General features: G+C 40.4%; 1 protein-coding gene across 5 annotated transcripts in view; it reads left to right on the top strand.

Annotated features, from left to right (window-relative positions):
• INPP4B (inositol polyphosphate-4-phosphatase type II B) overlaps nt 1-8,856 on the top strand; it is a gene marked incomplete at its 5' end in the record, with an annotated part of 263,717 nt that extends 254,861 nt beyond the window's left edge. For 4 of the 5 annotated variants that reach the window (XM_081925959.1, XM_081925960.1, XM_081925957.1 and 1 more), the window contains one exon: nt 3,114-4,488. In XM_081925959.1, coding sequence (XP_081782085.1) covers nt 3,114-3,288 — 175 coding nt within the window. In that variant the 3' untranslated portion in view covers nt 3,289-4,488. Of the gene's footprint in view, nt 1-3,113; nt 4,489-4,837 lie in introns of those variants that run through there. The other variant, XM_081925958.1, reaches the window with a different exon arrangement.
• Between the last annotated feature and the right edge of the window lie 4,912 nt (nt 8,857-13,768).

Below are 13,768 nucleotides of genomic sequence, written 5' to 3'. Positions count from 1 at the left end.
GTGGTGGCAGTTTCAAGCCCGGTGTGGAGAACTTGCGCACTCCCCCTGCTGCCCTGCTTGGGAAGGCAGCTGTTGCCCGCTCCCTTTACGCATCACTGGGCTCCGGAAGCAGAAACAAAAGAGCCAAACTCTCTCTCTCTCTGGCTTCTGCCTGCTGTCAACTCTCTAGCTACCTACGAGTTGAAAGAAGGGACCCCACCCATTTGCTTTCTCAAAAAGAGCCACCAGAAAGTTAGAATTAGAAGGGAGCCCAGGCATTTAGCATAACTCACCCCCCCCCCACTGCCAAAAAACCCTCATAACAATATCCTTCTTACATTCTTCATCAGCCAAGTTGCTTGGCTAGCAAGTTCAGTGTCCTTTATTTGGCAGCACATCTTGCAAAACTCAGTATTGTGTGCAGATTAATTGCTGTGGTCATGAATAAATCTGACCAGTATTGAAAACTGCAGTACATTCATTTAGTGACACAGGAGGATATTCACTGGCAGTTCCAGATACTTTCTGCTAGGAAGTTAAGACTGATATTATAAATACAATCTGCAGAACTATTTGGCATTACATAATTCAGCCATTCCCAAACTGTGCTGACTAGGGCTGAAGGGATTTTCATACAAAACATCTGTAGGGCACCAGGTTTGGAAAGACTGGCCTAATTTCATGTTTTGCAATGGCAGTGTAAGTGGGATGGCTGGTTTTCTTCTTTTTCTCATTTAAAGCCATTACAGCTTAATAAAGATAATTAGTCACCTTATGTGCAATGTGTTAGAAAATACAAGTAGGGCCTACAATAAGATGTTTCATAGTTTTCCTCACACCCTAAGAGAGGAGCTCCTGTTTGGGGTTGCAGCCAGTCATGCTCTCCTCCAGGACACTGTAAAGAGCTCAAGCAGGCCAAATTCACTTGCCCACCAAAGTTTTCCATTTGTCTTTTTGAATACACAACTTCCCCTGGCTCCTAGAGGTCACCTCTAACACACCATTTTAGATTCTAAAAACATTTTGTTACTTCTGCATGCCTTGGGGCTTGCCTAAGGAGGCAGAAGCCTCCCTCCTGTTTTCTCAGCAACTCTGTTTTGGCTCCAATCCTGGTGGCACTGAGTAGTAGAACAGCAATAGAAATGATAATAGTAATGCAGGCAAGGTAAATAAAAGAAATAAGAATAATAGAATCAAAGAATTGCAGAGTCGGAAGGGACCACAAGGGTTATCTAGTCCAACCCCCTGAAATGCAGGAATATTTTGCCCAACATGGGGCTTGAACCCACAACCCTGAGATTCAGAGTTTCATCCTCTACCAACTTTGCTAAGGACACTGTCTCTAATCCTTCATTTTCCCATTGCCTTACCCACAATTTAAGCTGGGAAGTGGGAAGGACAAACTGAACATTTTTCTCACCTTCCAAAATCACCACCTTAATTTTATCAGCAAGGTCTTTCTTTGCTGAGTAGCATGCAAGAATCTGTGGCGCTGACTCTGCAGGGAAGGTTGCCCTAAGTATGGTATCTTCTTGAAAATGTTGAGATCTGTATAAGGTTACACGAGGGCTCTGTTTGTTCCTGTAGGCAGGCAGCACTCTGGGACACAACAGGGAACTGGAGAATGCTGTGCTTCCTCTCTTATCTTTGCACTGTTCTACTTGAGCTATACTGCCTTATTCAGGAGGGAGGGAGGGAGGGAGGGAGGGAGAGAGAGAGAGAGAGAGAGAGAGAGAGAGAGAGAGAGAGAGAGAGAGAGAGAGAGAGAGATATCTAGGTGGAAATATAGGATGCCCAGTCCCTGACTACTACAGTTTAAAAAATGATCAGACAGCCAATGACAGGAAGGAACCTGAGACTTTGGAGAGCCACTGTTGCTGTGTACACACTATAATTTAAAGCACATTCTTTCAAAGCACGTTCTTTCTCTCAAAGCATTCTGGGCGCTGTCATTTGTAATGGTTTTCTGGGAATTGTGAGGAGTAAATGCTCTCTCTCTCTCTGATTATGTGCAGTTTAAAAAGGTAACGTCATTTTGAGCAAATATTCAGATAATACCTAGAACTCTTCACTATCCCACATTATGGTTAAGTGGCTTGATGACACAGATAGGCATCATTTTCATAAACAGACTCAGGGATTTAAAAAAAACAACAACTGCTCCCTAGCTTTGCCTCAGTATTGATTTTGCAAATAAATTTACATTTGCTTGATTGCTTTTAACATTAATTTAAAGTTCTTGAAATAACTCCATTGCAGAAAGTACTTATGGAGAACTAACTCCAGGTTTGAGGAATCCCCGTGGAAAGTGCCCTGGGAGGAGCCCCATCTCCTTTGAGCAGCAGTGCTCCAAACAATGCCAGGTAGATGACTCTAGCATCCGTTTAAGTTTCCCACGATGCCCTAGTGATACCACACCAGTGGCATTGTGGGAAATTTGGGTAGTGACCCAACTGCTGGGATTGTCAGGCCTCAGGGATATGGATTTAAAGGGAGTCGTAAGGCGCGCAGCAGCAGTGGGCCCTACTGGTGTGCTTGGGTCACTGCCACCAAAGGATGCCGAGGGCTGGCAGTTATCAATGAATCTTGATAAAGCAGAGACTAAATAGAGGAAAGCCAGGTCCTCAGAAGCCAAAAAGTGGAAACCCTTTTGGTGGCTATGACTGGTTTTTGGATCTCCAGTGAGAAAACAAAGCACCATAAATGTGAAAGTTCACTCTCCATTTCAACGCTGGAAGATGCTCTGCATGCATCAGAGCTCTGTGGAGCTTTCCACTGTTCCTCAATGTTTTGAAACCATGCATTTCCCCACTGATTCCACTTCATAGCATTTCAGGCTTGCTCTGTTCCCTTGCATGGGGCTTCCATTAAGAGCTCCCAACCCATGGCTTCATCTTGAATGTGCTAAGAAGTATCTGTGAGGGTTAATTCCCTATTGGAGGCTTGCTTTTTTCATTCATTTAGAACACCTTTAAATATGTGCGGTATTTTCTTATTTGGTATGCAGACTAGCCAAAATAGCTTTATTTAGCATAGATTTATTGCGGCCATCTTTGTTGTTGGAATACCTAAGTGTTGCCTTATTCTCCTATTAAATGCTATTTTATTTGTTCCTAACTTCCCCTGTTTAACAGCAGACAAACCCAGGGAGCACTGAATGAGTCGGATGATCCCGAGACAGGCTGTCTAACTGATAACAAGCCAACTTCTCGTCACTTCTACCCTGTCGCCTTGCTCCTTGTCAGCTCGCATTTGCTGGTTGTGTGGCTTATTTTAAGTCTTGCTTTATTATTAGCCAAATATCAGTAAATTTCACTTCTGTCCATTTCTTTTCTATGAACAGCAACAGCTTAGGATTAAAAATTGTGCTGTATGATTTCTACATTTTCAGTCCCACAAATTTGACCTCAAGAAGGCAATGTCTTGAACTGTAAAAGATTTTCTTTCTATTTCCAGAAATCAAGAAAGCATACTATGCATCAAGTGATTTAATCTGCTTTCTATTCCGAGCAAATCTTTTCACACATTAAGAATGGACATTATATTAGTGTTTCTTGATCAGATGAGATTTTGTCATTAAATTGGAAGGATCTCTCCTCTCCTCCTCCTCCCGCCCACTGCCCGCTTTTTACAAAACTCGTATTTAGGACCAATTCAACTCCTTAGGGGAGTGATTTTATTGTCTCATTTTTACTTGGGGACCCATTTGCAGAAATCTTCACTTCTTTTCCAGCATGCACAGCCCCACACTTAAGCATTGCCAAGGTTTAGCACACCAGAAAGTATGGTTTTATCTGACGTGGGCCCTTTGCCGTTTTCACATGGGGCAGCTCACATCAGACAAATGGTTTCTTATTTGGAAATGCAGTGGTAAAATTCACCTTGCAAAGACAGTCACATGTTTGTCTGTGGTGACTATCAGTCCTTAGTCAAAATATGGGGGGAGGGGGGAATTAAATCTGTACTCATATAACTCAACCCAAGCAGAATTATTTGGACAGGTCAGTTTGAAAGATTAATTTTCCATGTGCTTTTTTCATTGATACTTCCTGATAGGAGTTCCTGTTTTAGCAAATAGTTCACTCTTTTATTTGTTGCAAACTAACCCTTTTCTGTCAAGCCGTTCTATGGCACTTGATAAGTTCTGTTTTGTAACAAAATTAACCTGTTTGTAAATGTTGCTTTGGTTGCTTTTGCTTTATATTCATTTAAACAAAAGTTTTGTTTGCGTCTTGATGCACCATGTTGGCTCTTGTGACTTTTGTACTGTGTATGAATGAGCATCATTATTTTGAAAGCAGAGAGTTGTTGGATCAGGCTATTGGAAAGCCATTTTCTATTTCCTTCATTGCAAAGCTAAACATAATGAAAATAAGACAAAGATGGAAGTTTCCTTTACAAATCTGTAGGGCCAGACTTAATTAAAAATGCCTTATTCCTAGAACCTGCACACCTAAGGCTACATGTGAACTCTGACATGTACAACAGAAGCAAAACAAAGCGAATCTGGGGGAAAAAAGTTATTAAAGAATTTTTAGAAGCAAATATATTTCTAAGGGTAGAGTAAAATATATCATAAAGTATTTAATCAAACCACAGTGAGAGATAAATATATATAAATATATATATATATATATATATAAAACCCACACTCTACTTCTAAGGGCAATAACTGTATTGGGCCTGGCCTTGGATCTAGTTTTGTAAGATGTATCATCACTTGTGGAAAATATATTGTAGAACTGAATCTCCATTATTTTTACTTCAATTGTTGCTGAAACTCTGCAATGTACAAATAAAACATATTTATTTATTTATTGTTTCACGAAGTTGTCTTTTTTCCCTCCCTTTTCACCAGAGAAGGATGCCGCATAGAGAATGTACTGAAGAATATCAAATGCAGAAAGTATGCTTTCAACATGATACAGCTGATGGCTTTCCCAAAGTACTACCGACCACCAGAGGGAACATATGGAAAAGCTGACACCTAAGCTTTAGACACAACACAAAAAAGGCTGTGTGTGCAGGATCACACACCTGTGCTCATTAGTTAACACAAAATTGCTTTGTGCGTCTCACAGATTGGGCATACATGAGAGGAAAAATACCTAGGTTCTCCCCCAACTGTACTGTCAGTCAAAAGGAAACATCGATAAAATATGGTAGATTGAGTGTTCTGGCAACCAGCTGTTTGTTAAATAAACGCCTAATAATAATAATAATAATAATAATAATAATAATAATATAGATTGTATTTCATAAGCCCACCAGAATTAAAGGTTTGGTCACTAGTCAGATAGAAGGCCAAATGTTGAGTCAGTAGGGGTCACTCTGAGCCTGGACTTGAAAGTAAATCCCACTTCTATACAAAGCAACATTAAATTGCCTAAGATACTGTCTACTGGGCTAAGGGCAAAGCTAAGGTGCTGCTCAGCTGTGGTGCATAAGACCCATGATACGTTTAGAAAAGGAATGTTAATATTGGTGACCTTGCATTAGTAAAAATTTGCTGCATTTCTAGATAAACTTTGCAGTTCCAGCTACATGCATTGCTAATGCAACAACAAAAAACTAAGTTCACACACTGGTCTAAGCCTTGGGCTTTAAGCCATGTAATGTATTACAGTTGCCTTGAAATCAGGATATGGGGTTTTACCTGCCATTCTCAGTGGTGTTAAGCGACAACCTGTGTAAGTAATTATGAAACAAGGATGGCCACTGGAGTCTGTTCATAGCTGTCAACCTTCCCTTTTTTTGCGGGAAATTCCCTTATTCCAGCGCCGTTTCCCGCTGCTTGTCCCCAGGACAGGTGAGGCTGCTGATCCCTTATTTTCAAATCTGAAAGTTGACAGCTATGAGTCTGTCCTCTGTGCACTCTGAAAGTACCAAGAGGGAAAGGAGATTCGACTAGTGGTTATAATAAATGCTTGTATGTAAATGACAGTGATAATAATTTATTAAAATTGTAACCTGCAGAATCAAAACGATCAGGGTAAAGAACCTGTAACCTATTGCTGTACAGTTAAAGCTATATAAAAGGCTAAGGCCAAAGAACAACTTTTCAATCTGAAATGTATCACTTGTGAATGTTAATATGAAACCTAAAGGAGAGTGCCATTTTCAAATCAAATGTAAATACTACCCCAGTATAAGTTTTACATTTGAATGGAAAGGGCTGGGAATTGGGGGGAGTAAATAGATAAGAACAATTTAAGAAAATTAAGATATGTTGCTATAATGATGATCAGTGAGTTTAGGCAGATTGTACTACTGCATTAAATCTCTGCATTTGAAACAATGAGGTCTCACTGTTTGTACATTTCCACTGTTTTACTGGCAAATAAGAGCAATGACAGCCTGGGCAGGAAGATAAGTTTTAAACAGCTGAAAGTACTAGAGAATTTCAGCAAAATGGATTGGATCCAGACTTAAATTAGATGAGTGTAACTTAAGTCCTGCTAGTTAAGTCCCGCTAAACTCATTCCCATTGATTTTAATAGCTCTAAGCATGGCTAAATCTTTATCCAACCCAATCCTTACCACAGTCAAAACTTTGCAAAGGCACAAATATTGTTGTGAAAAGTGGTAGAGTATCAACACACAAGCAATAAACTTTTCATTTCAGTGGGGTATAAATCTGTGTTTGTATTTTCACTATAAAACAGCTGCATATTGAAAGGTGCACTGCTGAATCCGTATTGTCATAAATAAATTTGTATAATGCTTTCAGAAATGTTTGCTCTGTGAAAACTGCTTTGAGGATTTGAGAATATGGGTTCTCAGAAGCAGTATCTCTAGCAATGCTGTGTTAAAATGCCATCTGGCATCCCACTTTTGTTAATATTTATGTGATTAGTCCCACTGAATTTAATATGTTTCAAACCATTTGCTTACTTAAAATAATCATGAATTAATTAGGAGTGAAGAGAATTCCTTGGCAATACAGTATCTTATTGTGCGTGTTGATGCCATGTAGCAAAGAAACAAACCAAAATATAAAGAATAACTAAACGTGAACATAAAAAAAAAAAATACAGTATGTTAGTAAGCATCTGAGAATGTATTCATATTACCTACTGAAAATTTAGATGAAGGAAAAAATGTACCATGGCTGAATTTTATTGTAAGATGTAAATTATTCTAAAGCAATAGCAACACATACTTTAATCAGAAACAGAACGTTCTGGCTGAAGTCCACAAAGGACTAAGTCCAGGAAACCTTTTTCTTTTTTGGCGTGAGAAATTTTAATGGCCAGACGTGTAATCCCCCAAGGAAGGTCACCACAGTTGAAGTGAGTGGGAGCTAGTAAAGAATGCTATTTTCCATTCATTCCAGTTTCCTCCCAGATCTTTAGTACTGATGAGGGCAGGTGGAGGCTAAAACAGCATATCTCTCTTGTGACAATTGCGTTTGGTGTAACACCTAAACCATGTTGCTGCTATAAGTAAATCAAAGTCTGGACTGATTATTTTTAGAAGTTTCATCACTGAAGTTTCAGGTGTCTTTCAAAAGAAAGGTAGCAGGTTGGTAGTTTGCCTCTGGAAAAGTATAATACTTCAGGGACTTATTCTTTAATGCTAAGTTTTGTAGAAAAATAGGAGAAATTCTGTGAACAGCAGGAAAAATCATGAATGCAGGAAAGTGCCAAGTATAGTGCATTTTAACTTATGCTCCAGAACACAATGCTACTGAGTTAGCATATACAACTGGCTGACATTTTTAAATTATTTAATACTATATAGAGTTTTCTGCATGCTTAAGACCACTGGTTTCTGGAGTGCTTTACAGTCCTAATGAATGTGTGTTTACAGCACTTCCAGTGCCATTAGACTTTGCTTGACCCTTATGTATTATTTCTTTGGCTATTTTTTTAAAACCCACATTATTCATCTTAGTGTGCATTTCCAGTTGCCCAAACAATATTTTTAATATTTTAGCATACTTTAAAAGGGAAGAATGGCACATATCCATAGGTCAGCGGTTGTAGGAACACAGTGTGCTGTCTTGAGACTATTTTTAAAGTAATGAGTTTTTTTCTCCTCTGTCTTTTCCCTCTGTGTTTCTTTAATCTCATGGCATATGAGCCACCTTTCATTCTATGCTACCAAAGTCTCAAAGAACTATGATCCGTTGTTCTCTGCATACAAATGTAGAATGCAGTTTTGTAAACTGCCTTGTAAGAAGTTGTCCTAAAAGGTGCAGGAGATTATATATGTGATTATGCCGTAATGTTCTGAATAAAATGGAGGCCACCACGAATGATCTATTGCAGGCATAGGCAACTTTTGGCCCTCCAGATGTTTTGGACTACAATTCCCATCATCCCTGACCACTGGTCCTGTTAGCTAGGGATCATGGGAGTTGTAGGCCAAAACATATGGAGGGCCAAAGGTTGCCTAGGCCTGATCTATTGCATCCAAGAAAAGTTTGTTCACAGGTGGCCACAGGTCAATGAACTGCAGTGCAATTCCATGTCCCCCAAAAGACAATGATTTGTGTTTCCTCAAGCATCACTCCTGCATAAACCCCATTCATTTGAATGAAGATTGTGCAAAAGCAGTAATCACTTGAATTACCTTTAAAGCATTTGTTTCTACTGCGAAACATTTTGGATAAAGTCCACGAGTTTTAACTAGGTTTTGGAGCACAGGCCCAAAGTATATTTGATAGCATTGCCTCTTCTTCAACTGACTTGGGCAGCAGTCCTTTTTTGTTTTTTGCTTTTATGCATGCATGTACTGTACTTTTGTTTTTATCATTTTGGTTATTGGTTTAAGAACTGCAGGTATTGTTATGTGTAAGTCATATCCATTGTATATTTTGTGTGTGTGTTGTGCATGTATTTTTATTTAAATAAATTTGTCTTATTTTTCATACAGTTGACTTTCTGTGTTTGAATTGTTTCCATCATCATAAAACATGCAGCATGAAAGGATCAGATCCTGAGAAGTGCTATAAATATCTTCTGTCACTTGAAGTGACTTTGTAAATCTCAACAGGTTAGACAGTTAAGAAAAGCCCTTTGAAAACTGACTTGGCTTAAGGTTCCCAGCTTATAATCCATATACATATACTGTATGTATTAGAACAGGGCTAATAAATTGGTAGCTTTTGTGGAGTTATATGTTTGTGTTACAGTAAACATTCTTTTTCAGTATGGATTAGGTAAAGTTAATATTGCTTTGTTAGAATGAATTCACAAATAAATACATTGCCCACCTTGATGAATTAAGTCAAGTGATAAATTTGCATGTCTGGAACAGGTATTACTGGTGAAAGACAACAGAGTTTTCACATTGTCTCATATAATCTCTTTCAGCAGATGGCATTCATGTTTTCAACATGAAATGCATCAAGCATAATTATATACCTGAGTGACTAAAATGAATTTTCATTAAATATATAACTTTAAAAGATAAGTCTGTGGATACAAATACTATTAAACACATTTCAATGTGTTTTGTTTGATAGTTGGCATTGGTCTGTCTCGATAAGGTACCTTAGCACCTCCCCCTAGCACTTCATACACCCAATGTCTAAATAAATTTAAAAAATTAAAAATATTGCCTAGTAACACCTTAGAGACCCACTAAGTTTGTTCTGAGTACAGTGGTACCTCGGGTTACATACACTTCAGATTACATACGCTTCAGGTTACAGATGTCTGTGTGTCTTGTGGAGCGAACGCATGGTCCCTGGAGCTGAATTGCCCACGGGCAAAAAGCAGATCATGTTTTGTTTTGTTTTTGAAAGAGGGAAGTGGGTGTTGAAACAAAGCCGCTGATCGGCAAGTGATCGGGGAGCAAGATAAGGGACGCTAGCAATAAAGGAGGCCGCCTGGCAGGGGGGAGGTAAAGACAGCAAACTTGCAAGGAGAGGAGAGAAATTAGAAGAAAAGGAGGAGCAAAAAACTGCTCCAGCTAAGGAAAAGACACTAAGGCAAACAAGAAGGAATTAAAAGAATGCAGCTGATGTAAGCGATTGGGGAAAGAGATAAGGGACCCAATAAAGGAGGCTGCCCCGGGGGGGGGGGAGGTAAAATCCCATGGATCCTCAGGGTTTTTACATTGGGTCACCTCAAATTCACCATCAGATCACATAGCATGTCCATGGCTATAGCCTGCATCAAAAAAATCATGCACCCACTGTTGCCTGGGGCCGCAATGGCGCAAAAACGTGGTTACAAAGCACAGGTCCACATGGATTCTCAGGATTTTTGCATTGGGCTACCCCAAACTCATGGTCAAATCACATGTCTGCGGCCACACCATGAACCACAAAAATCATACATCCACTGTTTCGTTCAGAAAATATATATATATTTGTTTTCCTCCTCTAAAAACTATGGTCAGGTGTGTCTTATGGAGCAAAAAAAATACGGTATTTAATAGTTGTTAAACTATTGCAGCAATTTCTTGAGAATGCACACTACTTGCCCCAGAAACATTCAAGGTATTCTCTTCTTCCATGAGAAACAGTAATATCTAATATTTTAGCTAAGTGGAAATTACAGACCTTTTGTGAAGCTTAACTACAGCTGCTGCAATGATGTAGAAAAAATAAAAATAAAATGTCAGAAATAAGGTCTGGTAAAAACAACAACAACATTGAAGAACCCATTTATATTTATAGATTCAGGAGTATGTTAATGGACACCAGCAGGGAGGATGTGCATTCCAATGCATTTAAAAAAAAAAAAAAATCCAACCCAATAGAGAAGCATCCTATGTATGCAATGCAGCTCTCTTCTGAATTAAACTTAAGTCAAGTCAATTTTTATAGGCATGAAGGCCACAGTCATGGCACTTAATTCTCTCTGATCTTCAGACTGTTGAATTTTCCTTCCTGCTGTGCTCTCCTGCAGTTTATTTTTAACAGTTAATTTGTTCGGACATCATTAAAAAGAAAATCCTCTGGCTTCTAGTGGTAATAAGGCACCAAGTTGCCTGTCAAGCTCTTGTAAAAAGCAAGCTCTAAAAAACAACAAGAAGTTTCAGAGATAATGGAATGCTGACCTGTGCTGACAACTGGGAAGTATGAAAAGAGCCACACACCTGGAACTGGCTTCCTTATGCAGCCAGCTCTGCAAAACACTTCACCTGTTTACTGCTTTACCAAAAGTAACTCTAAATTGTTATGGCTGTACTAGGCGCCTGCTCAAAACCTGGACAAGACCTAGAACAGTGGTTCTCAAAGGGTGTGACAGGAGTGGGTGGCAAGTGGGGCAGGAAGATTCAAGGACAATCAAAGAAACATTTAAACAGAACAGAACAGTATAGTATAGTATAGTATAGTATAGTATAGTATAGTATAGTATAGTATAGTATATAAAAATAATAATAAAAATTATATACAACCAGAAACAGTATCCTCTCTTCAATAGCATTGGCTACACTTTTACAGCTCTCCATTACATATTGTTCCAAACAGGAATTTTCAGCTCTTGACAAAAATGAAATATCTGAAGAGAGAAAGGCTTCTTTGTGTTTGATGAGGAGATGAAAGTTTGTTAGCCTCAAATTAGACTTAATATAAATGAGATTACCTGGCAAAAGCAAGCACACACCTCTCACTGAGTTTGTATACAGTGGTACCTCAGGTTACATACGCTTCAGGTTACATACGCTTCAGGTTACAGACTCCACTAACCCAGAAATAGTGCTTCAGGTTAAGAACTTTGCTTCAGGATGAGAACAGAAATCATGCTCCGGCGGCGCAGCAGCAGCAGGAGGCCCCATTAGCTAAAGTGGTGCTTCAGATTAAGAACAGTTTCAGGTTAAGAACGGACCTCTGGAACAAATTAAGTACTTAACCCAAGGTACCACTATACATATTTAAGGTTCACATGTAAGAGGCTCATTTATACAGTGGTACCTCGGGTTAAGTACTTAATTCGTTCTGGAGGTCCATTCTTAACCTGAAACTGTTCTTAACCTAAGGTACCACTTCAGCTCGGGGGACGCGGGTGGCGCTGTGGGTAAAACCTCAGCACCTAGGACTTGCCGATCGCATGGTCGGCGGTTCGAATCCCCGTGGCGGGGTGAGCTCCCGTCGTTCGGTCCCAGCTTCTGCCCACATAGCAGTTCGAAAGCACCCTTAAGTGCAAGTAGATAAATAGGTACCGCTTTATAGCGGGAAGGTAAACGGCGTTTCCGTGTGCTGCGCTGGTGCTGGCTCGCCAGAGCAGCTTCGTCACGCTGGCCACGAGACCCGGAAGTGTCTGTGGACAGCGCTGGCTCCTGGCCTCTAGAGTGCGATGAGCGCACAACCCTAGAGTCTGTCAAGACTGGCCTGTACGGGCAGGGGTACCTTTACCTTTACCACTTCAGCTAATGGGGCCTCCCACTGCCGCCGTGCCACCACCACACGATTTCTGTTCTCATCCTGAAGCAAAGTTCTTAACCCGAGGTAATATTTCTGGGTTAGCGGAGTCTGTAACCTGAAGTGTCTGTAACCTGAGGTACCACTGTATGTTGGGAAAGATTCATGTTCTTATGTAGCTGCATTGTTTTATATGGTCTGGATGCCCCATGATCATATTATTAAGTAGTTGTGCTCTATGTTATAAAATCAAGCACTGCTAGTTGTTGTTTCTTTTTGTTTCCCAATGTATTACTTATCAATAAAGAATTTGGCCTGTTTGGCTTCCATCCCCACTAGCTTCCTCAGATGCCAACTTATTTTATTAACTAGCATCCTTAAAGTTACACAAAAAGCAAATATAGCTGTGTTGACCCATAAGAAAAATGCCAACAATCTGTATGTGGGCAATATCTTTTCTGGCCAACCAAAATATCACAGAAGCAGCATGCATGCTTTCAAGTTCTCCATAGCTCTTCACCAAGCTAGATCATAAAAATATGAGAGGTGTGTGCTTGGGCAATCTGTGTCTACATCTGGTAAAAATCTTAAGATAGGAGTGTGGGAAGTAGGAGGCATTCAAAGGAGGCTCTTTTTAGGTGCTCTGCAGGTGCCAAGCAGCCCTGCAGCCTCCTGGAAGGTGGAAACACACCATGACAGAGTCTCCATCTCTGGAAATAAAACCACCAGCTGGTACTCAGTTCTGTCTCCATCCTTTGATGAAAGACACATGTTCCTTGGTTACTGGAAGATGCTGCTTAATGAATATGGATTTTTAATTTGAGGTAATGAGCTGGATGCGGGGACGCAGGTGGCGCTGTGGGTTAAAGCCTCAGCGCCTAGGACTTGCCGATCGAAAGGTTGGCGGTTCGAATCCCTGCGGCGGGGTGCGCTCCCGCTGCTCGGTCCCAGCGCCTGCCAACCTAGCAGTTCGAAAGCACCTCCGGGTGCAAGTAGATAAATAGGGACCGCTTACCAGCGGGAAGGTAAACGCCGTTTCCGTGTGCGGCTCTGGCTTGCCAGAGCAGCGATGTCACGCTGGCCACGTGACCCAGAAGTGTCTCCGGACAGCGCTGGCCCCTGGCCTCTTAAGTGAGATGGGCGCACAACCCCAGAGTCTGTCAAGACTGGCCCGTACGGGCAGGGGTACCTTTACCTTTTTAATGAGCTGGATGAATTGCTGTTGACAATTCTTTAAATGCTTTCCCCCCCACAAGGATCAAATATTCAGAAAAGAAATATATTTTGAGAATACGGCTGAAACTTTTATAGTGCAATCTCATTCATATTTACTCACAGGGAAGTCCTACTGATTTCAATGGGACTTCCTCCCAAGTAAGTGTGTACAGGACTGCAACTTTAGCTGATAAATTGTTTTAACATATTTTGATGACCTAACATATTTTGATGACTGCGGGGCCAGTTTGT

The sequence above is a fragment of the Podarcis melisellensis genome (assembly GCF_964234715.1).
Source record: "Podarcis melisellensis genome assembly, chromosome: 9".
NCBI classification, from domain to species: domain Eukaryota; kingdom Metazoa; phylum Chordata; class Lepidosauria; order Squamata; family Lacertidae; genus Podarcis; species Podarcis melisellensis.
This window is presented reverse-complemented; position numbering and strand designations above follow the sequence as displayed.